The sequence below is a fragment of the Sinohyriopsis cumingii genome, chromosome 18, assembly GCF_028554795.1.
Source record: "Sinohyriopsis cumingii isolate HCF-2022 chromosome 18, ASM2855479v2, whole genome shotgun sequence".
Lineage (NCBI taxonomy): Eukaryota > Metazoa > Mollusca > Bivalvia > Unionida > Unionidae > Sinohyriopsis > Sinohyriopsis cumingii.
The window spans coordinates 54703110-54727459 of NC_142978.1; the positions used below are offsets into that span (position 1 = coordinate 54703110).

At 38.5% G+C, this 24350-nt stretch overlaps 1 protein-coding gene across 1 annotated transcript in view; it reads right to left on the bottom strand.

The window, feature by feature from the left end:
• Positions 1-6115: 6115 nt before the first annotated feature.
• The window catches only part of LOC149776679 (uncharacterized), a 31679-nt gene continuing 13444 nt past the window's right edge, over positions 6116-24350 (bottom strand). Inside the window, exon 2 of the mRNA XM_089941213.1 lies at positions 6116-10287. Within this exon, the coding sequence (XP_089797339.1) occupies positions 7890-10287 (2398 nt within the window). The 3' untranslated portion in view covers positions 6116-7889. The remainder of the gene's footprint in view (positions 10288-24350) is intronic.

Genomic DNA, 24350 nt, shown 5'->3' on the forward strand with positions numbered 1-24350 from the left:
TAAAATAAAAATGGTTTTAGATTCAAGCCTGTTATGTATAATTCCCCAAATTACATTATATTCTTCTAGCAATTATCTTCCATCATTCAGCAATTTATATTCTTTTCAATACACTATTTAATATTTAACCCTATATACATATGTAGGCTGATTATGTTGCTCATAAAATAATTGTCTGTAACAAGAAGTCAGATTTTACTCAAATAATATTTATTATATACCTATGAATTTTCTACCCAAGTATGAGCCATAATTTTACAGTCATATCCAAGAAGTAGGAAAATGATACTGTAGTTTTCAGATTCCTTATTACCATACTCTCAAGACTGGAATTACTCTTTCCACCAATGTTCCTGATTACAACTGAACAAGCGTGAACAACTATGTCATGGCCTCAATTGACATACATGTACTGTTGAAAGTGAGTATAATTCTCTGTAAGAAATCGTATCGTGAAGTTGCAGCAATTTTTCCAAACTTTCAGTAAATCACTGTCAAAATAATTTCATGCCATGCGAAGTCCCCATCGATGCTGCTCAAAATGTCCCTCCAGAAAGAGTTCATCGATATGGGACAGCTTCCCCCATGTGTTGATGACAATAATAGTAGTGAAAATGAGTAACTGTTGTTGTGTGTGCGTTCTTCATAAAATTGACATTCATGTGCATATCGGCTAATTAACATCAAATTTTGTCTACGACTTGAGATTGCAGTGTTAGGCAATTTCTTTTTCAGTTATGTTTCGGGATTGTATTACATTAATTGAAAATTGTTAAATATATAACACCAATATCACTATCATAGTAATTCAGTGTTGAATGTTAGATCACGTCTTGTCAGCATCAGTAAATTTGAATTATGATTGCTTTACATCTCATTATGATCCTGATGTTCTGATGATGACAACATGAATTATAATTTTGAATTCTAATTCATTTCAATATTTGAGCATGCAGCATTGTTGCTAAACTGATAAGATCGTCCACACAAAAGGTCAGTTGTTAGACCATAATTCAAGTTTAGCAGGTTTGTTATGTTCCTAGTCCAGACTGGACTTGCTGTACACACCTTTGGAATGCACTTTCTTTGGCATGATATACCCCATAATATGTTCAAAATGCTATTGAAAACCTAACCAGGTAAAATGACAACTAAATACACCCCCCACACCTAAAAATTCTTGATCTATTGATGATATAAAAAGGAAGCATGTAACAGTAAGTTACAGATGTAAGACAGATAGTAATGATGTAACCTCTTTTAATTGTCTGGTTCAATTAAAGAGGGATCATGTAATGTTTTTTGACAGGCTTTTAAATTGGACGTTTTTCGTTCCCTCATCTTGAATGTTTAGAATTGTTCATCATATATGTATGTGCTCCAGTGTATGAGATATACTTTTGGGAACAATCACTTAATTGTACAGTTGACAGCATGTCATTACCCAGCATGCATTACCCAGCATGTCATTACCCAGCATACATTACCTGGCATGTCATTACCCAGCATGTCATTACCCAACATGCATTACCCAGCATGCATTATCCACCATGTCATTACCCATTAAACAATCTTAGTACAGTAAAATTGGTCTTGAGCAACCTCTGCTATGAGCAGCTACATATCTATTAGGACCACCATTGTTATGCACAGATTGATTGTATTATTTAAACACCTGCAGAACGCAGCCAGTAACCACAATGTTTAGGCAAAATGAGCAATTCAGCACTTCTAGCATTAGGAACAGCTGCATCACAAAAACACGATTGTATTTAGTTCTTGGTAATCATAACATCATATGAGGGTATGCAGGCAAAATGCAGATTGTTCTGAAGAATATTGCTATGAACAACCACATTGCAAGAGCCGAGGTAAATACAATAATCTTCCTATTTAATCCTTTGTAAATGTGACCACATAGGAGAGTTTGTTCGGGAAAAAAGCTTAGTCTGGCTACTGGTTTCTGAAACTTGTACAGGCAGCATCATATGCTACAAACCATAAACTAAAGTCCATGTCACTAACTGCCAGTGTAGTGCTGAAGCCTTATAAAGCACCATTATGATTGGCCACTACTTTAAAGCGAGCACTCAATGACCTGATGACCGGAAACAAGGGAATACGGGATCGTTTGTAGCACAACCCCAAAAACAGTCGCGAACCCAATCCTGTACATGAAGACAATCTGCTAATCAGTTTTAGAAACAGTGATATCGAGGGGATAGGGCACAAAGTGTATCTAAACCAACGCCTCCGCTCTCTCGCTGTTGATTTATGTCTTCGATAGGCAAGTATCTAGTAGGCACAAGATTCTTGATTTTTTTTCAAACAGTGTTGGATCGATCTCTTTTTCGCCAATAGAGTGGATGATCCGAAGGGGTTTCTGTTCTCGCTTTGCCAGCACACTCCCTTTCGTCCTTACCATTCCTGACGAAAATACACCGTCGAACTCGGTACACACTTTTGCAACAAGATAAACGGGCGCTCATCGTGAAGCAGGCGGTTGAGATTGTTCGGAATCGAATTCTCCGAAGTTTACTTTCTTAGATTTTTACCGGTCTGGATGGCCAAGAGATCAGACATACTTCCGGTAGACTCACTCCTTTCGCCGGTTTCTGTCAAGGAGGGGACATATTCTCCATACAAAATGATATCTCCATCCATCGGTCTTTCATTAGATTTACCAGGTTGGGGGGGGAGCCAATGATCGATCTTTTTGCAATCAGGTGGAATCACAAACTATCCACCTTTATTTCCCTTGCACCGGATGCCGCAGCTTTGTTCATCATCGCTCTTTCTATCTGTTGGGTGGTTCTATGGGTCTTTGTCTACGCCCCAACGATCTTAGTTCCAAAGAATATATAGAAATAGAGTGCCAAAATAGCAAAATGATTCCGGCTGCCACTCTCCACTGGGACGAATCTTGCATCAAAGATCTCGATCTAGCGAGTGATCATCCCAAGAAGATCTCGGCCAGACCGAATTTTCTTCAACAGCTCGGCCCCACGTGTTCCATCTTTACCCGGACCGTCTTCTCCTTAACGCCAAGCTCTTGAACAGAGAGCCTTGCAACAAAAACAATTAAATCCTTCAACCATGGAAAGATTTGCAGGAGCTAGAAGGCCATCCACATTAAAAGCTTACTAAGGGAAGTGGTGCGTTTTTACCCTGATTAGAATGTTGTTTTTGTCAACAACAGTATCATGGCGTTGTCCAACAGCATATTTCATTCATAGAAAGGAAATCGAATTATGTTTTAGCAATGTTGATTGCTACGACGAATAGCGAATTTTTGAGTTACAGTGATATGCGAGATCTGCAGACCTGTCTATGATGTTTCACAAGGACGAAAACGAACATGTAGATAGTTCGGGTATTTCGGAATTAAGTTACACCGGCTTCGTTATAGACACCACAAGCCGTCTATCGCACCTGGTGTTGCCGGCGCCGCTATGCAAATAGAAACCTGCAATACAATCTTGGATGCGCGGCGCCTCGAGGACAACTTGAAAGACGTTCATTATCTTGTGCGATTCCTCTCTGTGGCATATTCTGATTTTGTTGAGATGGTAGCAAGGCTATTTTCGGAGCTAAACATAGTCACATCATATCGAAAGGACAACAGTGATGATGCAATTTGGCATGCTGATTGTGTTCCTGATGGTATATTTATACTGTCAAATTTGCCTGTAATAATCCCTTTAATGGCTACAGAATCTCTTTAGTGGCTGAATAACTCGTTTGTTGTCGTTTATGTTTTATAGATGCACATCACCACGATCGTTCTACGCATGATTCGGGTGCGTCAGGAACAGCTGCATAGCAAAGGATAATTTGACCAGTTCAGAGTGTCTGAAGTATTTATGTGGTTAAGCGGTCGACATGATTTTAAGGAAGAAATTAATCTTGACTAGGAAAGCAATCTTATCGCACGTACACGTCACAAGTAGAGCTCGTTCATGGACCAGCATCAAAATATTGACACAGATCAGCAGGTTTTCCATTATGACTTCACTCATTTGTACTCGATTTATTTCTTTTAATTGGAACACCTGAACAAGGTTAAGCAAACTGTGGTAGGCATGCACGTATTGCTCAACCGCCTTATCTCAACAATTGCAGATGCATTGCTGTGATTCCCTCTGCTAAAATAATGCTGTTTTCTCAGATTAGTAATTGAACCTGTTTCTTTCTAAGATAATAGCATGTAGGTGTAGACCTCTCAGAGTCATGTGAGAGTCTAGTTAAACAAGACTGTATTGCTGGCAAGGCAGTAAAAATAACATAACGCTGTACAGAAGTTAACGTTGGCGAGTCCAATAACGTTAGCTAACTGTAATGCGTACATGCCTTAAACATATTCTAGTTGGAATATATTGCTCCAGATCCAATATAACTGTATGCATATATATCAAATCAACGCAAAAATCGAAAAGTATTTTACTAATAATTTTCTGTATTTCTTTTTTGGGAATGCAATATATTTTTCTTGTTCCTTTGCTTGTGATACTAGCATTACGAATAATAATATATATCAACTTTTTGTTAACATGCAAATGTTTCATAGTACAGCCTAAAAACCAAAATGTATACAACCACATAAAAATCACGTGTTCTCCAAAGTTTCAATAAATTTGTATTTTATACCGACGAGAGAGTAAATTGTCGTAGGGGGTCTAATCTTTGTAAATCTGCACTGTGTACATTCTCATTCATTGGGAGTTTAAACAATGCTGACATGAAACATGACTCAAAGGTTACAATTAACACTTACTAGATAAATTCAGATATTTCGCATTGAGTAATTGGCGATTTTAAATAGCCTTTCTTGGATAATACACATGACAAAGCCTAACAACATGCAAAACCTTCGTTTCTTCCTAAAATCTGACAACTGTCTTTATATCTTAATGATGCCATGGTACTGAATTAAACTGGAAATATGTACTTCTGTCTACAAAGACGACCCATTGTCTTTTAATCGGAATCTGTACTTTAATATAAAACAATATTTAGCCTCCTGACTTTTGTCATGGTTGTAGGAACTAAACAAGATGTTTTCTTGAATTTGAGTTCAAGCCCTGACCTTGTTTACGAGTTCTTGGGATTTTCCATCGGAAAGCATCGTAGGTCATGTTTGTATTTGTATATATTGCATTTTTTAAATAATTATTCATTAGTGTTCACATCAGACCTTGCCAATATATGATCGGAGTTAGAAATTGTGTTCTGATATAATTTGAGAGGAATTATATATTTAAATTATTGCTTGGAATTGCAAAGTGCTCATCGACTTTCTAGGACTAAAGCGCTAGTTTGGGATTATTGAGAACTCATTCAAAGACATTTAGGATTGTATCGTTGTTGTAAATCAGGATATTTAAGGCTCTTGCTACATCAGGACATTCAGGACTGCTGGAATTAATTCGGAACACTGTATACTTTTGGACTGTGATAGGACATTTAGGACCATTTGGGGATTTTATTCAAAATGTCTATAAAATATTCACTTTGTAACTCGAAAAAATAAATTATTATCATTGATTTTACAAACATGCTATTTCGGTTCTTGCTGTTGTAGAAATAGAGACCCACAAAGTAAGATAAGCATGGAAATTTGCCGTCATATCTATAGTAATTAAAATGAGACATTACCATCAGTATCTCCTATTATTTATGGAAAAGACGCCGTCGTAATTATCTATGCAATAGAAGTTTCTCTTTATGACGACGTCTATATTATGCATCCACAATATATGCAAATGTTTATTTCCATCCATTAAGATCAAATGTATAAAATCTCGTTGTATTGGAACCTTTATCATAAAGTTTTGTGATTATTTTCTGAAGGTCTTATAGTCCAGTGTTTCATTCCTGCTTCGCGTATTGTGCAGGCAAATAAAATAACTAAGAGAAAATGTTCTTTGCAAATATAACTTGATTTAAGGGGGTGTCTGATGTTTTGCCAGTGTACATTCGTCAGTGAAGAAAATGATTGATTGATGGAACTAATGTATGGACATTTGTATTTCTGTAAATATGTCTCCTTGTAATGAAACTTGCCATAGATTTTACAAAACGTACACTTAATTTTTAAAATGATACCAAATACTTTTTTATTTTTATACTTTTTACAATACAAAGTGCACCAGAAATTAATTCCACAGATAATCTACTTAAAATATTTGTACACAATTTAAAGTTCAAACATGTACATAGTATTTTCATAAATTGGACATTTGTATACAGACCTTGTCCCACAAAAAGGCAATTATATACGTGAATAAATTCAGATGGTTCTGGTTTATTATATATTTCCTCGCTTATTTTGTTCAGGTGTTTGATGTAGCTCATAAGACTAGCAATGGATTTACAATACAGATACAGCGTACCATTTTGTAAAATTCATACTAATCCGATAAAAAAGGACCATAATAAATTAATTGCAGTGCGTTTTGCCCATTAACAGAAATTAGCAAAAATGACAACATTTCATTCTGGCCAGTCTTTACTTGTCCAAATGTATAATGAATTTTGCTGTAATTTCCAAATGGAACTAAATTCAATTCCGTTCAGTGTGTTTCTAGCACGAAAATTTCCGGTAAACCATGTATACATTTTTTTTATTATAGCTGTCCTGTTGTAACTTGATGAATTACTCTTTTAACCTATCCAGTTGTCTTTATAATCACAGATTCACTGTGTTCTTAGTGATAGGTAAGTCAACTGTCTGTTAGCTATAAGTGATTTTTTAGAACTACTGTTAATATTTATCGGCAAGACTAAATAGGTGGATCCAATGTTTGCAACATTAGCTGTGTTTTATATATTAACCCTTTTGCTTCAGACCTTGAACTCTGAATAAATGTCATAACCTAAACAAGTCTCAAACTTTGAATAAATGCCATAACCTGAACAAGTCTTAAACTTTGAATAAATGTCATAACCTAAACAAGTCGCAAACTTCGAATAAATGTCATAGCCTAAACAAGTCTCAAACTTTGAATAAATGCCATAACCTGAACAAGTCTTGAACTTTGAATAAATGTCATAAGCTAAACAAGTCTCAAACTCTGAATAAATGTCATAACCTAAACAAGTCTCAAGCTTTGAATAAATGTCATTACCTAAACAAGTCTCAAACTTTGAATAAATGTCATAACCTAAACAAGTCTCAAACTTTGAATAAATGTCATAACCTAAACAAGTCTCAAACTTGAACCACTGAACTATTTGGGTAATTGGTATCACAAAACTCTCCACCAGCATCGTACTACACGTTTTTTGTTTAAATAGATTTAAAGTAAACGAGTCATATTTCATTAAATATTTATCTTGAATACTAAACGCTCGACTCAATAGAATGTCTTGATAAAACTTTCCTAATGATATTTTAATTACAATTTATTTAATGTAAAATGCACAAATGCCACAGCGGCTGATTTATTAAGATATGACTATTTATTTCGGTAGGATAACATACGTAAGAATGATAATTACCTTAAAGAATATTGAAAATAACAACATGTTTGCTAGTTAAATCAAATCGTCATTGCCATAAGATGAAGTTAGTCTCCGAGATGATTTCTATGATTATTTCCAAAAACATTTATAGAAGCAATACTATTGAAAAATATTTCCGGCTCAGTTTAGAACCGCATCACGGTTGTCAACTCGTGATATTTTCACATTTCCACCAGTTTTACATTACAGTTCTTTTATCACGTGACGTTGCAGTCAGCGTTTCTTTTTACTTTGAAGTTTTCACACATGAATCGGCCCCTTTTTATTAGAAAAATATTACAACATGGATATCTTTTATCATAAAAGGTACTCGCAAGGCAAACGGTCTTCCTGGGGGAGAAACGCACCCATTGCTGCATCTGGTATTATATCTCATTTAATGTCCTCATAAATTCCAGATACATTAAAAGTTCTGCATTTAAATCACCATCCATTGTTGTTCTTTCCCTTGTAATAACAGTGGAATGTGGATATGACGTTGTTCTGCTATCTGACACCAATGCATCCCTGATTATCATGTCTACAATAGTACCTAGGTGATTTGTTTGGGCAGTGTTTTGCAAAGAGTCAGCAGATCTTGCTTGAGAATTTTGGACGATTGGGACCGGCGTACCCTTTGCTGCATTTGATTCTGCACCCATTGTTAAATCTAGTGTTGAACTCGCATTAAGTATCCTTAGAAGGTCTTCATATGTTACCAATTCTACTGGTAATTCCCTGTCCCTTATTGTTGTTCTTTCCAATGCACTGACAGGGGCCTGTGGCCTTACCGTTGTTTCACTATATGATGTCGATGTACCCCCTATTGACGTGGATAGGACACGTGTACTGACGTCATTTGGTTCGATGGTGCTTTGCATCCATTTTACAGAGTGTGAAAATCTTTTAGGAGCATCTAACACTGATGGTAATTCTGTAAGCTTGGTGTTTAATGTTTCCAATTTTCCAGAATAGATATGCATTTCTGTCTCAAAACTCGTGTCATTCACCGAATTCAAAATATTTGACGATCTATCAGGTTGAGAGGTAGAATTCATATTTGTATTCATATTTGTATTCCCAGAGTCCTTTCGTATCCAGTTTCCAATTTGATTTCCCCTTTTTCTATCATAATTTGGTTTCATTGTAGACATAGCTTTGTTTTCGACGTAAAGCTCTCTCAGCTCGGGCACGTATACCGGTCTCTTCATTGCAGCTCCTTTTCTTTCGTACTTCTTTCCATTGTACACATTTCTTTGATTTGTGTCATTAACATTTGAATTTGACTGTCCATGAATAGATTTCATGCTCAGATAGCTTTCATTTCCTGCACCACCATTTGATAAAATTTCAAATACCGTAGAAGAATATGGAGTTTGTAGAGTAGTAAATATGGTGTTAGTTTCCCGTAATTCTTTCAGTCTACTGACTTCATGTTGACTTTCCAGATTGATTTTTCCTACTAAATTCAATTCTTTTAAAGAACCGTTTTGTTTTTTCCCAAGAATTTCTTTATTGCTGCTAAGATTACTACGACTGTCAATAAAACTCGCTGTCCAAACATTCGATTGATATAGAAGGTCCAGTATATCTTGCGAGTGTTTTATTTGTTCTGTTACTGTCAGTCCTTGTTGTTTTGAACCTTGTAGCTGCATTTGTGTATTGTCTGAGTGAGATATGGCCTTGCTTCTTCCGTTTGACCAGCTTTCGTCATTTACTGAGGTTATAGCATTTAATTGATTCGAAGTTTTAGAACCTTTGATAATCTCGTCTTTCCTACTAGAATGGTTTAGGATGGACAAAAAGTCATCTACATTTACTGTTGGAGGTACCGGTTTTGTTCTAGATGCTGATTCTTGATTCAACGCTTTCAGCTGTCCACTGTCTTTTGAAGGAACATCTTCCCTTCTTGCAACGGGTTTTGCGCATGCAGTAGCGTTGCCCCGATTATAGCAACGGATTGGAAAGGAACCGTGCTCTTCCTTTGTCTGCTCAAGACGTTGTTTTTTCTCAGTAGTCGCCTTTTTTTGGACAGAAATTTGGTTTTCAGGTCTGATAATTGTTTGGTTATTACTCAGCGAAACTTGATTTGATAGCTTCTTGTCTTCCTCTTGGTTGGTTTTTAATATGTGAACAATCGTTGCCTCTGTTCCATTTAAATATGCGGCACTGTCTAATGTATACGATACTCCTCCTTTTGTATTTACCTTAGCCTCGGGGTTAAATTGTATGATATGTTCTGGTTGTACGTATGTTTCATCTGGGGGTCTTGGTTCTCTTGTTTTAGACACAACATCGTTGTCCTTGCCAGATTTAGATAAAAATCTACGAAATGGATCTACATATGTGGATTTATCACTCATCGATACAGCTGTATTGGTCATAGCTGGTGGCTGCGTTAAAGCTTGTACATCACTGTTTAACCATTTAGTTGATCGTTCAGGAATTATATATGTTGTAGGCGGAGATTTAGATAGTTGCCTTGAACTGTGTTCCTCTGTTGCTTTCTTAGTGTTTACTGCTTCCTTGGTATATAAATTTAATCGCTTATCCATTAAACCAGCTGTTCTGTGGTGCAGGTGCGAAACTGTTGTTACAGCAATCCTTGGAACACCTACTTCCAAGACCTTGGTACTATTTTCATTCGGTATGGGATTAGCAGTAGTATGTACTGCCTTTCCCCGTCCGGCGGACTTAACTTCTCTTTGCAACTTTATCTTGGCTTGCCGATTTTGAATCCATGGGTTTATACCCCGCTTTGACGATGCTGGGAAAACGATAATCCTGAAAGCAATCGAAGATGATATAACATTATACAATTTATTGTGTAGCTTAATTTGGCTTAATCATTCTTTCTCAAACTGGCATTACTGTGATATGCATTTTACTCAATGGAAAAGGACTACACTAACTGAGAGGACTGCATTGTGTGCTTTATCCCTACCCTCGGAAACAAATTTAAATTTAAGTTATTATACAAGTCACGTGAGACACAGCTTCTAATATAACATTATCATGCAAAGGATCCAGTTTTGAAATTGAACTGATAAGAAGCATCCAGAACTGACATTGAACTGATAAAATGTATCCAGTCATGACATTGAATCGATCCATATTTTAACCAGAGTAACATTTTCAAATGTTGCTTTAACTGTTGATTTTTCTTCGTTGCATTTTGGAGCAAATCGTTCTTAACCAAACAGAAAGACTATTCGTCTTGGTTCAAAGATTGTTATTTTAATATTTATTACACAGATTATCATTGATACATTTACTCTAATGAAGAGTTTGTACTAGTCAATGCTTTCATTTCAGTCCACTGTCTTCTTGAATAAGTAATTAAAATTATATACCATCGATATTATATAGCTATATTTTGCGTTTTGAGACGACGGAAAATCACATTCGAGAAATTGCACTTAGCGATATTTGAATTAACTCAACGGACCCAGTGAACACGGTGACATTGATTACATTACGCCTTGAATACATTATGCGACGTCCAATGAGGGTCCATACTGTTTGCAATTAGCAAGGCAATGTAAGCGAGTTCATACGGTAGGAATTTTACACTACAATACGAAGGATAGATAGCTATCAGTGAGTTAATACGTAATTGTATTTTCTGTAACATAAAATAAACTATAAACTATAAAATAAACTATAAACTATAAAATAAACTATAAACTATAAAATAAACTATAAACTATAAAATAAAGTATAAACTATAAAATAAACTATAAACTATAAAATAAACTATAAACTATAAAATAAAGTATAAACTATAAAATAAAGTATAAACTATAAAATAAACTATAAACTATAAAATAAACTATAAACTATAAAATAAACTATAAACTATAAAATAAACTATAAACTATAAAATAAAGTATAAACTATAAAATAAACTATAAACTATAAAATAAACTATAAACTATAAAATAAACTATAAACTATAACATAACGCAGGACAAGGTAGGTTCTGCACTAAACGTTACCTGTTTTTGCCATGAATTTTTCATCATAATACTTACTTGATGAGAGGCACATATGTAATTCTTTGACAGAAATGGAGGCTACATACAGGAATGGTATGCAACAGGTACGTAAACATACAAAAGTGGTATGTAACAGGTACATAAACATACAGGACTGGTATGTAACATTTATTTAGACATACAGGATTGGTATCAAACAGGTACGTAAAAATACTGGATTGGTATCGAACAGGTAGGTAAACGTACATGATTGATATCTAACAGGTACGTGAACATACAGGAATGGTATGTAACGTACAAGATTGGTATCTCATAGGTACGTAAAGATACTGGGTTGGTATGTATCAGGTATGAAAACATATAGGATTTGTATGCGACAGGAACTTTAACATACATGAAAACATAGAAAATCTCTTGGCAATTCGTATGCATTGTTGAATGGTTTGTATATTTGACAAGTGAGTACACAAGACAATCTCTTTCTGTGACAACTTGCCACATACATTTTTGTTTGTCATATTAATTTTGTTTGGTGGACTTCAAAATAGGACTGATTTAAACAACAATTTTCATTACTTTCGAAAGTCACGTTTATGTCTGAAAGAGTTTATTACACCCCCATTTATCCACATATTTTTGTAATGACCTCAAATGCTGAGTCAATATACGGCTCGTTTTCTATAGAGCGCAAAATTTCACCCTTTGGCATTTGTTTGAAAAAAACATTAATTAACTAATGGTTACTTATTCAATATCATTGATTATGTCATTACATATATTCTGTTTCTAAGTGATCAATAATTATAGGTTACTGCGTTTGTATGGGAAACTATGAACTCGTTTTGTCGGATGGAATACTGCACGACCTTGGGATTGCAGTATATCCATCCGACAAAACGAGTTCGTATTATCCCATACAAATGCAGTAACCTTTTTATTATATTCTCATTTTTCTTATTCTACCTAAGGCTTAGTTATGTAAACAAAATACACTTCATGAAGCAAAGTAACTGAATGTATGTCGTATTCCAAACTAAATACACAAGCGCAGGTTCATCATTACACAACATTAAACATTATTAATGCGCACATAACTCAGCCCATATATATTTGAACTTCATCGCGCGCTAGAAATAACTTTTGAAAGAGAATGGCATTTTGGTCTGCTTAAAATTTAAATTTAGATTCATATTGTGAATGAATGCGAATTGCAAAAACTTTTCCATTTGATCTGGAATGAACAGATTTTTGTATTCTTGTCGATTCTACGACATTTCTTGATTATGCACTGGATTCATCTGTGCGAATTCTACATGAAATACACTGGATTGAAATGGCGAGGGAAAAGCGTGTTGACATCTGAAAGCGTGTTTCTGTTCTGCCATTGAATGTTTGAAATCATAATGTGGGGAAAATATGAAGTCTTTCAATTGCAATTATCAAAAAGACGTTATTGAATATAATGTTTATTTCATTCTGAGTGCAGTAAGGAGGATGTAATTGCACTTGTAATATATCGAAATTACAGTTCTATTTCGAAATGTGTAATCAAGGTTGAGAATCCATGACATGGGTCATGTAATTCGGATTTGCAGAACTAAGAAAGTACAATCAGGATGTAAAACTGTCAGTATATATTTTGCCATTCATATTACCAGCTAAAGAAGTCAGTGTATGCCTTGTCACTAGCATGTTATTTGTAGATACCTAGTAAGTTTATGAAATCTGGCATCTCCCGCCTAAATGCGAAACATTGTATCAAAACAGTTAATGCGGAATGTAGCAAAGCAGCTGGTATGTGGCAGTTCACGAAACATTTGCTTTAGTTCATTCAGAAACAAATGTAATCAACCAAAACGCAAACCGCCTACTATGTGAGTGTACGTGATTTGTTTACAAAAAGTACTGGTGTTAGCGTCATATTGTTTGTTTACAACACAAAATAGTTCCTTTTAGTTCCGTTGCGCGCGAGTTAATTATCGTAAAATATTGGACGTTTGTGACCATGAAAGTTAACGGAGAAAAAAATTGACCATATAATAACATAAAAATATAACATAAACAAGTTGACGTCATAGCTTACATTTTTACCTAATTGTCTTATTCTTTAACACAGCATAGATTTCTTATACAGCACAGATTAACGATATTTTAATGCACAAAAAAACCTATAAGCTGGATCTTAAAGAGATATATATCTCTTTTGATAACTATCTCTAAAATGTATGAATAAATAGAGATAAACAGTTTTAGCAATAATTTTTCTTGTGTGCAATGCACATTTAAAAAAGACATACAAAAATAAAATAAATCTGAATATATATATATATATATATATATATATATATATATGCTTGAACGAGTGGTGTCAAACCCTGTCGGGATTCTGATAGAAGTCATAAGTTTCCCGTAATTCCAAAGACTTCCATACAATTTCTGTCATAAATTAGAAAGCCCAACGTATCCATTCTATAAATACTTTTACTTTAATCAATACAAGACCATAGATATCACAACTTTCCAATCAACCGCAGAACTGCATGGTTTCTCTTCATCAACTCTCCGTACTGTCAGCGTTTCACGCTGTACAAATTTTACAACTCCCCCCCAAACACAGGGAACTATTTTTTACTAAGTCACCTTAGGCCAGTTAAATCATGGTTTTGAGCCACGTTTTTGCCTGTAAAATTGCATCACATGTGTCACCATGACAACATAAAGAAGCGGGGGAGAAGCGTGTTGACATCTGCAATTGTGTTTCTGTTTCTGTCATTGAATGTTTGAAATCATAAGATGGGACAAATATGAAGTGTTTCAATTGCAAATATCAAAAAGGAGCCATGGAATTTAATGCTTATTTCAGTCTGAGTGCAGTAAGAAGGATGTAACTGCACTTATATTCAAAATTACAGTACAATTTTGAAATGTGTAATCAAGATTGAGAACCTATGACATGCCTCATGTAATATGGATTTTCAGAACTAAGAAAGTACATTTTGAGGAAATTCAGGATGTAAAACTGTAAGTATATGGGTTTTTTTGCCATTCTTATTACCAGCTAAAGAAGACAGTTTATGAGTAGTAAAGGGGGGCACTTTACGTACAATGGGAATTAGCATTAAAAACACCCCTGGGTTAGATTACGTACAATGGAAATTTAACATGGTGAAAAATCGTGGGTCAGATTACGTACAAGGGGAATTAACATGGCGATAAATCGTGGGTCACTCTACGTACAAGGGGAATTTAACATGGCGATAAATCGTGGGTCACTCTACGTACAAGGGGAATTTAACATGGGGAATAGAGTTTGGGCTTGTTTAGGGACAAGGGGAATGGAACATGGGATTTTTTTCTTTTTTTTAAAAAAGGGGTAGGCAATTCAAAGACTATCTCTTTTCGAGAAATATGGGGGCCCTGAAAAGGGCCTTTGGGTTTTTTCTTCTTCTTCTTTTAACTTCTGAACTTCTTCCACCATCCTCTTACTTTGTCCATCATTCCTTTCTTCTTTTTCTTTTCTGTTTCCGGCAACCAGTCCGGGTGGCCCATGGCCCGGAACTTCTCTTGGATTTTCATCCAGTTTGTGTTCAGTTTTTCTAATTCATCCCTTTTTTTTCTATTTTCTTCTTCTTTTCTTTCCTTTGACCACTTTTCTTTGATCTTCTTGACCTCTTCGGTCAGCACATTCCTCATTAGTTCTTCAGCTTTCTTAAGTTTTTCTAACCCCCACTTCGCGAAACACCAATCTGTCCATTCTACAATGTCTTCTAGAAAGCACCTTGCACTCGTCACATGATCTATCGCTTCTTTTAACTTACCCACTTTGACATACGGTGGGTTAATTAAACCTCTGATTCTCTTCTCCTCATCCTCTATCATTTCTTTTACAATATTTACGGATAAGTGGAGGCTGGTTACTTGTCTTGAGACGAAGTCTTTTGTTACTGCATACCTCCATTCCTGTTCAACCCTTTCTACTACACTCAATCCATCTACCATCCAATACCAACTTCCCATAAGATCGTTGTATAAAGCTGAAGCTGCTGGCATCTTCTTGTTTGCTTATTCCGTAGAATGGGTTCCAATGGCCAACACTGTTAGTTTTATACTCAAAGCGCGAACGTAAAGGAAAACATCCCCTAAAAACATAAAATGGATCTTACCTAGATCATGACCCAACAACGCGCGGACGTGAACGAAAACATCCCCTACTTTCTCATTTCATATAATAAAACCCTAACTATACTCTTCACATACGCTAAGAAACCCATAATCTACTATTCACACAAACATACCTGAGCTCTTACAAACACAAACACACAAACACACAAACGCATACCCTCACACTATCTTAAAAAAGAGTTAGTGTTTATATACACACTACTCTACCTACACACATTGGCAAATTGATCGTTATTTCTTTTCTAGAGTATTGGGTAGCCCTGAAAAGGGCTGTTTTTTGAACTCCTGATGCACCTATCTAATGGTTGCACCGTCCTGGCCTGGCGCCACACACGCATCTTCTTCCCCAGTCTTCTTTCACCTTTCTTCTGGGGAGCGCAGAGGGAGGATGATTCGCTTCAACACCCCAATCCTCTGTCTCGGGAATATTGAACGACATCCTCTCTTCTCTTTTCTTTTCCTCTTCTTCCCTCTCTGTTCTCTCCTCCTCTTCCTTCTTTACTCTTGCTTCTTCTACTATAGCCTCCGCTGATAGTTCGTTTACTATGCGCCTGGCATATTCCAGGTGCATCTGGAGTTCTAACAGTTTCACTATTCTGCTATTCATTCTTGTGTTGATCAATCAACAAGGGTAGCTTGACTGCCCAGCGAGTTTCAATTTATACTGAAAGCGCGGACGTGATGGAAAACATCCCCTAAAAACATAAAATTCATCTTACCTAGATCATGACCAAAAAAAAACAACAACAACGCGCGGACCTAAAAGAAACACTCACTCACTTTTTATGCTACCCACCACTATTATAAATTTTTTATAAATCACTTCAATAGACTATCCACATACGCAAGGCAATCCAATCTAACCCCAAATATACACCTCAAACAGCCCCTACATCATTTTAATCTACTATCCTCACCAACCTACTTTATCACTTACAAACACACAAACACACAATCCTATACACAAACACATTCCCTCACATTTTTTAATAAAGAGTTAGTGTTTATTTTCACACTACTCTACCTACACGCATTGGCAAATGGATGGTTATTTCTTTTCTAGAGTATTGGGTAGCCCTGAAAAGGGCTGTTTTTTTGTTTTGCTATGGCATTCTTTTTTTAGTTTCTAAGAATGCGATGTCCTCTGAGGATAGACTTTCTGGCGATAGGTCTGCTTCTTCGGAAAGAGAAGAAGAACTCTTTGGTGTCGATACGACAATCGACAAAGCCTCTGTCAGCTTCAGGTTGCTGCTGCTGCTGCTGCTGTTGCTGCTGTTGCGTTGCTGCTGTCTCTGAAGTCTGTACTTCTCTGTCCATTCTTCTTTTTCCCTGTTCATTTCTTCTCTGAAGAGCTCTTCTATCAGGTCTTCAGTGATTTTTAACATTCTCACATTCTCTATTTCTTCTGGTTTCGGTATCAGACTGTGTCTGACCCTATGCAAATTCACGTAGGCTTCGTTGAGTTTAGCTAGTTTGGAGCACATCTTCGTAGGAGGATGAGTCGACAATGGATGGTTAGACTGGAAACAACCCCGGTTCTTAAAGTGAAAGCGCGGACGTGAAGGAAAACATCCCCCACACGGTTTTCGAGCCGCAACGTTCATGAGAGGGATAGTAAGAAATGAAAGAGCATCAATCCAACATTCTTATAGCTAAACAAACCACAAAGGCATTTTTTTCTAAACACAACATTTTTTATTCAAAAATCACTTAACACTAAACAACAACATTTTTTAACAATAATCCAACACTATAACATCAAACAATTTTTTTTCAAATCACAAACATTTTTTTCTTCAATTACTAACTACTTTGAACAGGGCTGACAACGTTGTGAATGAAATTGTGATTTCCACTGTTGGAAATCATTAGGCCATTGTTGGACACTACGTTTCCTAGCTTGAGACAAAAGATAAGCATAATGGTCACAAAACCATCGATCTACTTTCACATCATTTCTAGCAGAAGAACGAGGATCAAAATGAGTCACTAAATGTTCTAAGGAATAGCCCAGGCTGCGATGATGCAGAAAATACACACAGTACTGTCCACACACCAAGGAATCTGTGCCTTGTAATTTCACATTATTGAATCGGGTGGTCTGAGCATTTCTTCTCATAAAGTCGATGATATCGTCTTCCAAAGGGGGCAATCCGTACGAATCGAAATATTCCACACATCCTTCTTGAGGAAAGTAGACGGCTACCCAGTGGGTTCCTGGGAGATGACTGTCGTCCGTGTTGATCACGTAAGCTTGATGGTCTTTAGGTTTGCGATGAGGGAGTTCATCTTTAGCACAGACGACAGGATTCCAAGAAGACGTATACGAACTGTGGTTCAAAAGGTAATAAAGTTCCCAGGTATCCATTGTTTTCTGTGTTGTTTTTTTTTCTTCTTCTTCACAGGTAATAATAAGTCGTCAATTCGATCCTGACTTTTTGCTTGAAAATGTCTGACGAATAAACGGTTATTCGTTCTGTTTCCTCACTCTGATTCAGGAGAGCTTCGATACGATGGATCTCTTGAGTGGTTAATGGTGGACAAGAATGTTCACGCAAGTCTTTATACCACTGGTGCAACACGTCTTTGTTCGAGATGAGACTCCAAGCTTGGTCCAGATACTCGTCCAATTTTTCTTCTTGACTTAACATCAGGCATTTATCGTGTTGAATTTGACTGGGATGATCGTTTTGACATCCATAGCAATTTTTCTTGATCAATTCCGTCATTTTGTCGACCAAGTGTTTGGCAAAACAGGAGACTAAATGGGCTTCTTGTTCTGGCCATCTCGATTTCATCATGATCACTTCTTCTTTTTCCACGGTCTCCTCACATTCCATGTCCAAAGTTTCTCCACTAGGTAATGAGGGATAACAGTCTTCCATGGATTTCTAATAATCTAGAATGACTTCTCTCAAACTGTTGATTTCTATGGTATTATCGAATTCTGCATACAGGATGACGTTCACTGTCTTGTCCAGTTTATCTGCAAACTGAAGTTCCACACGAATCTGGCCAGATTTTATAGGGTGGAAATGTCCCTCGTCGCTGCCTTGGTCTGGAGTGAAATCGAAAGCCCACAAAGCATAGCCTCCTGCGTAATCATCGTACGTAATGCCGTGACTGGTGTTGGTTCCTAACTGGCCGGTGGCTTCGTACAGGGACAAGTACGATCTCAAGTAATTCATCTTTGTGGGTTCAAAGTCAGTTTCGAAAGGTCGGGTACACAAGGTCTTGCCATCACGACTGACTTCGATTTTCTTCACGTTGAAGTGTTGAAAGTTGAAAGGATTTTTTTTGAAGGCTCCGTTGAAGGCTTCATTCTCGACCATACCAAGGATTAAACGTTTGGGTAACTGTCCTTGGAACAGATGATCTTCGGTTATGGATTGCTGGTTAGCGGGAATGGTGAACGTTTTCACTTCCACACGTCGTATGGGATACTTGGCGGTGGTTCTGCTCAACGTTTGACTGATGTCGTTTCCCACTTTAGGTAACACTTCCACGCGTCGTACGTAGAGTTTGGCCTCATCGATTTGGCTTTTGGGATTGCCAGTCTTAGTAGCATCCTCATCAGCCAACAAATGGAAAGCGGTACTGCTACGATTCAGTCTCAAGCGGACATTGACCCCGTTCAGCAAATATTTCTCTTGCAACCACATGTCCAAATGCAAACGATCCATCAGTTCTAAACTCTTTCCATCTACGATTTTCTTTTGTCTTTCCCCGAAGCCGTTATTGTCTTTATCTGTGTCGTCAAACTCCTTCGCTTCGTCAGGTTCCCACAGCACACAAGCATTGAGATGAGTATCCTTGGCATCTATTCCGTACGTCAAGAGATTTTCCAGGTAGGCACGGTAAGGGTAAGTATCCATGCTACTGCTGACTAGTTTGTTATTCAAGTACAAGTCCACTGAGCTGAACAAGGAATGCATGAAATTGTTGACGGGAGCTATATTCTCAGCGACATCTACTGTTTTATTTTCCTTATCTAGAACTTTGACTTTTAAGTACAAGTAACTGCTATTCAAATCGATGTAATCTTCGGGCTGTCCTTTGATTTCAAACTCAATGGGAGCAGAATCAGTCAGTGAGGAGATGGGATTAAATTCCACCCACTGGGATTCTTGCATGGTCATCATGGTGGGGGGCATGGCAAACAGATCCAGTTCCGTCTTGGAACAAGCGCAAGACTCTCGGTGCATCATTTTTTCTCTGTTTCAATAATCGAAAACGTCTAAGTCTCGAACGGTTCTTTTTTTCTTGGCCTTTCTAGCTTGAAGTCTGGTGAAAGGGTGTTTTCTTCGTCGTCTCTTTCTGCCTTGTCCTTGCTGAATGCCTGACTCGGTAGCGTGCAGGGCATTTATAGGTGTGTCTCGTCGACCCAAAATGTCTTTGCCCGTTTGCAGCAAGACATTTTTGCCAGCCCTCATGAAGGCTTCTTTAGGGTTTGTTTGTCGATGATCACATTTTGGAGAAATTCTTTGCCTTGCGTCAGTGCCGCATCTTTCAAGGCGTGCAATCCGCGTGTCACCATCGGTTTCAACACCGGGGCCACCGAACGAAAGGCCGATTTTAACATGTCTCCTAAACCGTGTCCTCGCTGTCGAGCAACCCCTCGGTACACTGGATACATGACTTACTTACTTACGAGTCGTGAGAGAACCGTTTTCGAAAATGGAGTTTCACCGTGACTTTTCCTTTGGTGAATGGAATATTTTGTCCCAGATCTCCTTTTATAGCAATGTTGACCGTGTCCAAATAAGACTTGCTGACAGGCAAATAGTGAGGATGGACAAATTCGCGGTGGATGTGGTAAGTGTTTCCACCTTCCTCGTCAGCGACCGTGGCAGAATTTACTTTGAAAGGAATGACACGTAGTAACGGTACGGAGGTGTGTCCCACCACGTTGTACTCCACCACATCGGAGTACACGAAGATCAAATTCAGTCCTTGGTTCAGTTCTACCGGGTAACGAAAATACCTTGCAAAATGCCCGTCGTTGTCAATCTCTGCCATTTTAATAATTTTTTTGGTCTGCTTATCCGTGACCATATTGAGGTCTCCACCCAAAATGTCATACAATTCAGGGCAAAATTTAATACGTATACTTCTTTCCTCACTTTCAAATTTGATGAGTAGACGGTGAGACTGTTTGTGGTACTCGATGGTGACACGTTTTTTTGCTGTGGTCAGAACTTTGTCAAAGGTTGCATAGAATTTGTCAGCGATGGCTTCCACCAGATGTTGACCACTAAAATAATGGCCTGAATTAATTTTAAAGTGATAAACGAAAAGAGGAGGAGAAGAGTCACTGCTGCGGGGTAATAGGTCCTTTGCAAGATGTGATTTATGTTGAGGACTGCCCGTCATCTGTTGCTGCAGTGTTGGGTCCAGAATTTCGACGTCAAAAGTGTTTTGAGTTTCAGTGATGTTTTTGATTTGTGTTGGGTGAATCATTTCTACTAACGCCACTTCCCAATGGGCTTCGTGATCTAAGGGGATGGCTTGAGGTAATTTGGCCGTGTAACAGCACAACGTGTTGTTGGGAAACACCTCCATGGAACTGTCACTGGGTAAAGTTAAGTAAAATTGGTTTTGGTGACTCATAATTCCAGAGTTCTGTGGCTGTCCGAGGGGATATTACTGGACGTCAGAGGTGTGTCTCCGCCCAAAATGGGGTTCTGGTTGTGGTTGTTGGAGTGGTGACTGGCACTGGCACTGGACACAACGTTTCCGTTCGAGGAGAATTTCAGGGAGGGATTAGGAAGCAGGTAACCGATGCAACTGCTCAATAAAATGGTCCACAATTGTTTGTCTCCTTGTTGCAAACTCAAATTGGCAATGGCTGCCCCGATGACACAATACACCACGAAGATTTGGCAGAAAAAGACGATTTGCGTTTTAGGCACACGTTCTCCACACCACACCCACAAGGGTTGTTTTTGTAAATCTTGCACAGAAGAACTAGGGGAAGAAGGAGTGGTCGACGTAGCTGCGTCTGCTGAGTGAAAGGGCATGATGGTCACTTCTTCTTTTTATAGTCGATGACTTGCGAAGCGTCGATCCAAGAATCGAAACTGGGTGGATATCCTTTCCAACGTACTTTGACTTCTTTGACACGTCGTTTACCCACTTTACGGGTTCTGCGTTCGAGAATGCTTTCGATGTCGTACACGTCGTCTTCTTTTTTGGTGACACGTTGTAACTCGGGCAAATAAAACGTTCCTTTGAGTACTTCTCCGTTCATGTCTTCCAATTTATAGACGGCAGGATGACGGCCATGCACTCGTCCAGTGACGCGAAACAATTCGGTGGTCCAGTTAGGTAAGTAACCTTTGTCGAAAGTGCGTTTGGTTTTGCCAATGCGCACCCAATCTCCTACGGCCAACTCTCCACTTTTCTTGGGGACAGCCCTCGTCGGGGACGTACCGAACAGGCGCTTGAACACCAGCACTTCGTTGTCGGGAGTCACGTCTTGCGGGGCACGTCCGATGCTTCGATGGTAAGATTGGTTGTACGCTTGCACCAGGTGCGGTAAGATGTCGATGTACTTCAGAGTGTGGTGATGCGTAAAATATTTCCACATGCGTTCTTTCAAAGTGCGTTGAAAACGTTCCACGATGCTGGCTTTGGTTTCGGGATTCTCGGTGGTAAAAAAATGAATGTCACGTTTCTTTAATTCTTTTTGGAAAGCTTGGTTCAGAAATTCGGTGCCTTTGTCCGTTTGCCATCGAAGAGGGTGACGACCGCTTTGTTTCAACACCCGTTGCAGGGCTCGCACTAACTCGCTGCTCGATTTGGAAGTCAAGGGCACGACCCAGGCAAATTTGGAAAAGACGTCGATGACACAAAACAAATATTTGTAGCCACGATTGTAGCTGGCCAAATGAGAGACATCGGCTAAATCGGCTTGCCATTGATGATCGATGCCTTCCACTCGGGTGCGACTTCTGGCAAACTTGCGTCGAATGGGTTTGTGTAAAGTGTAGGTAGCTTGTTCTTGTAACCATCGTTGCACTTGAGGTAAACGGAGACTTTTCAGTCGCGTTTTGGCAGCACGATACAATTTTTGAACTCCTGCGTAACCTGCAGGATGGGAGGGATCGTAGTAAATGCTGGCTAAGACTTTTTCCATTTTTTGTGTTGGTTGGTGTGTTAATAAGGCACCCACTCTTGGAAGAGGCTACTCTTTTTCTCTTGGGGTATTTTCTTGGATTGCAAGGCTTTGCGTGTGCGACCGGCAATAGGTGTCGAAGAGGAGGAGGATGTCTGAGCGGGGGATATCGGTTCTTGTTTCACTTCTGTCTTCACTTCTGTCTTCACTTTCTTTTTCTCTTGTGAGGAAGAAGGGGTGGCCATCATCTTTTTAATCCATCCAATTCTGGAGGTAGGTGGTGTTGTTAACTTCCGTACTTTTTCTGGTGGAGTTTGAAACCCTTCCTCTTCTTCTCCTTTTTCTGTCTTGGTCACGGGTACTGGTGGTACTGGTACTGGTACTGGTACTGGTGATGGTGCTGGACTTTTCATCAAGGTCTTAAAATCTTTTAGAGTGGGTAAAGCTGTTTCGTCTAAAGCTTTCTGGTGAAAGAGTTGCAGTCGTTGCAAGAGTTGACCGTACTTTTGCGATTTTTCTGTTTCGGACAAATCTTGGCGATCCATCAAGGATTGCAATTCGTGTTGTAACTGGGACATCTCGCTCAAATTGGGATTGGGAGGTAAATGCGGGGTGCGTTGTTCTTGCCACCGATGGTATTCCATCCATCGTTTGTAAGGCACTAAAGCTAGTTTTCGTCCTTCCATGGGGTTGTCAGGGGTGAATTCTGAGATCTTGGGACTTTCGAGGGCCTTTTTATCTTGCTCCCACCAGTCCTCCCAACATGGTTCCCAAGACTCCTTTCAGTATGGGGCCTAACAAGAGAGGTAAAATGCCTCCACGTTGGACCAACATCTTCTTTTTTTGACGAATGGGAATTTTCTTTTGAACCATTTTCCGAAGAACGTGACGATGTTTGCCTAAGCATTGTTTCTGGTGTTTGGACAAAGGGATCGTGCCTTTCAAAACGTTCAAACAACATTCGCACACGGTATCGATGACCTCTTTGGAGGCCGTTTGAATGAGTTTTTTTCGTAGGGGTGGAGAAGCTTTGGACAGGACAGATAACAGGTCCCCATGTTTGGCTAAACGTGGTGGCAGTCCTTTCCTTTTCTTTCCTTGGGGTTTTCTGGAGGGTGACATCTTTGAGTCTTTAGGAGCACCTAAAAACACTGATACCCTACTCGGTCACAGGTCTTTTTTATACTGGAACGCGTCGCCACTGATTGTCTTTACGGCGTATCAGTTTGAGGACAGGCATGACACGTCGTGCAGGGGTACGTAACGGACTAAATCGAGCCAGTTCTTGCTTGGACAAATCCAGTAAACTTTGTAACATGCCCGATCTTTCATGGACTTTGATTTTGGGAGAAGGTACTTTGTGAGCAGCAGCCACTGCCGCTAAATGGGAAGGTCCTGCCACTGGGGAAGTTCTTTTGGGGGTCATCAACGGAGAAGTTCTTGGTGTAATCAACGTCTCCAAGTACTCTTCAGTTCCTGGTGACATCAACGGAGAAGTGGACAAACGTGAGGCTGCCGGAGACGCTGTGGCAGGTCGTGGTTTGCGAGTG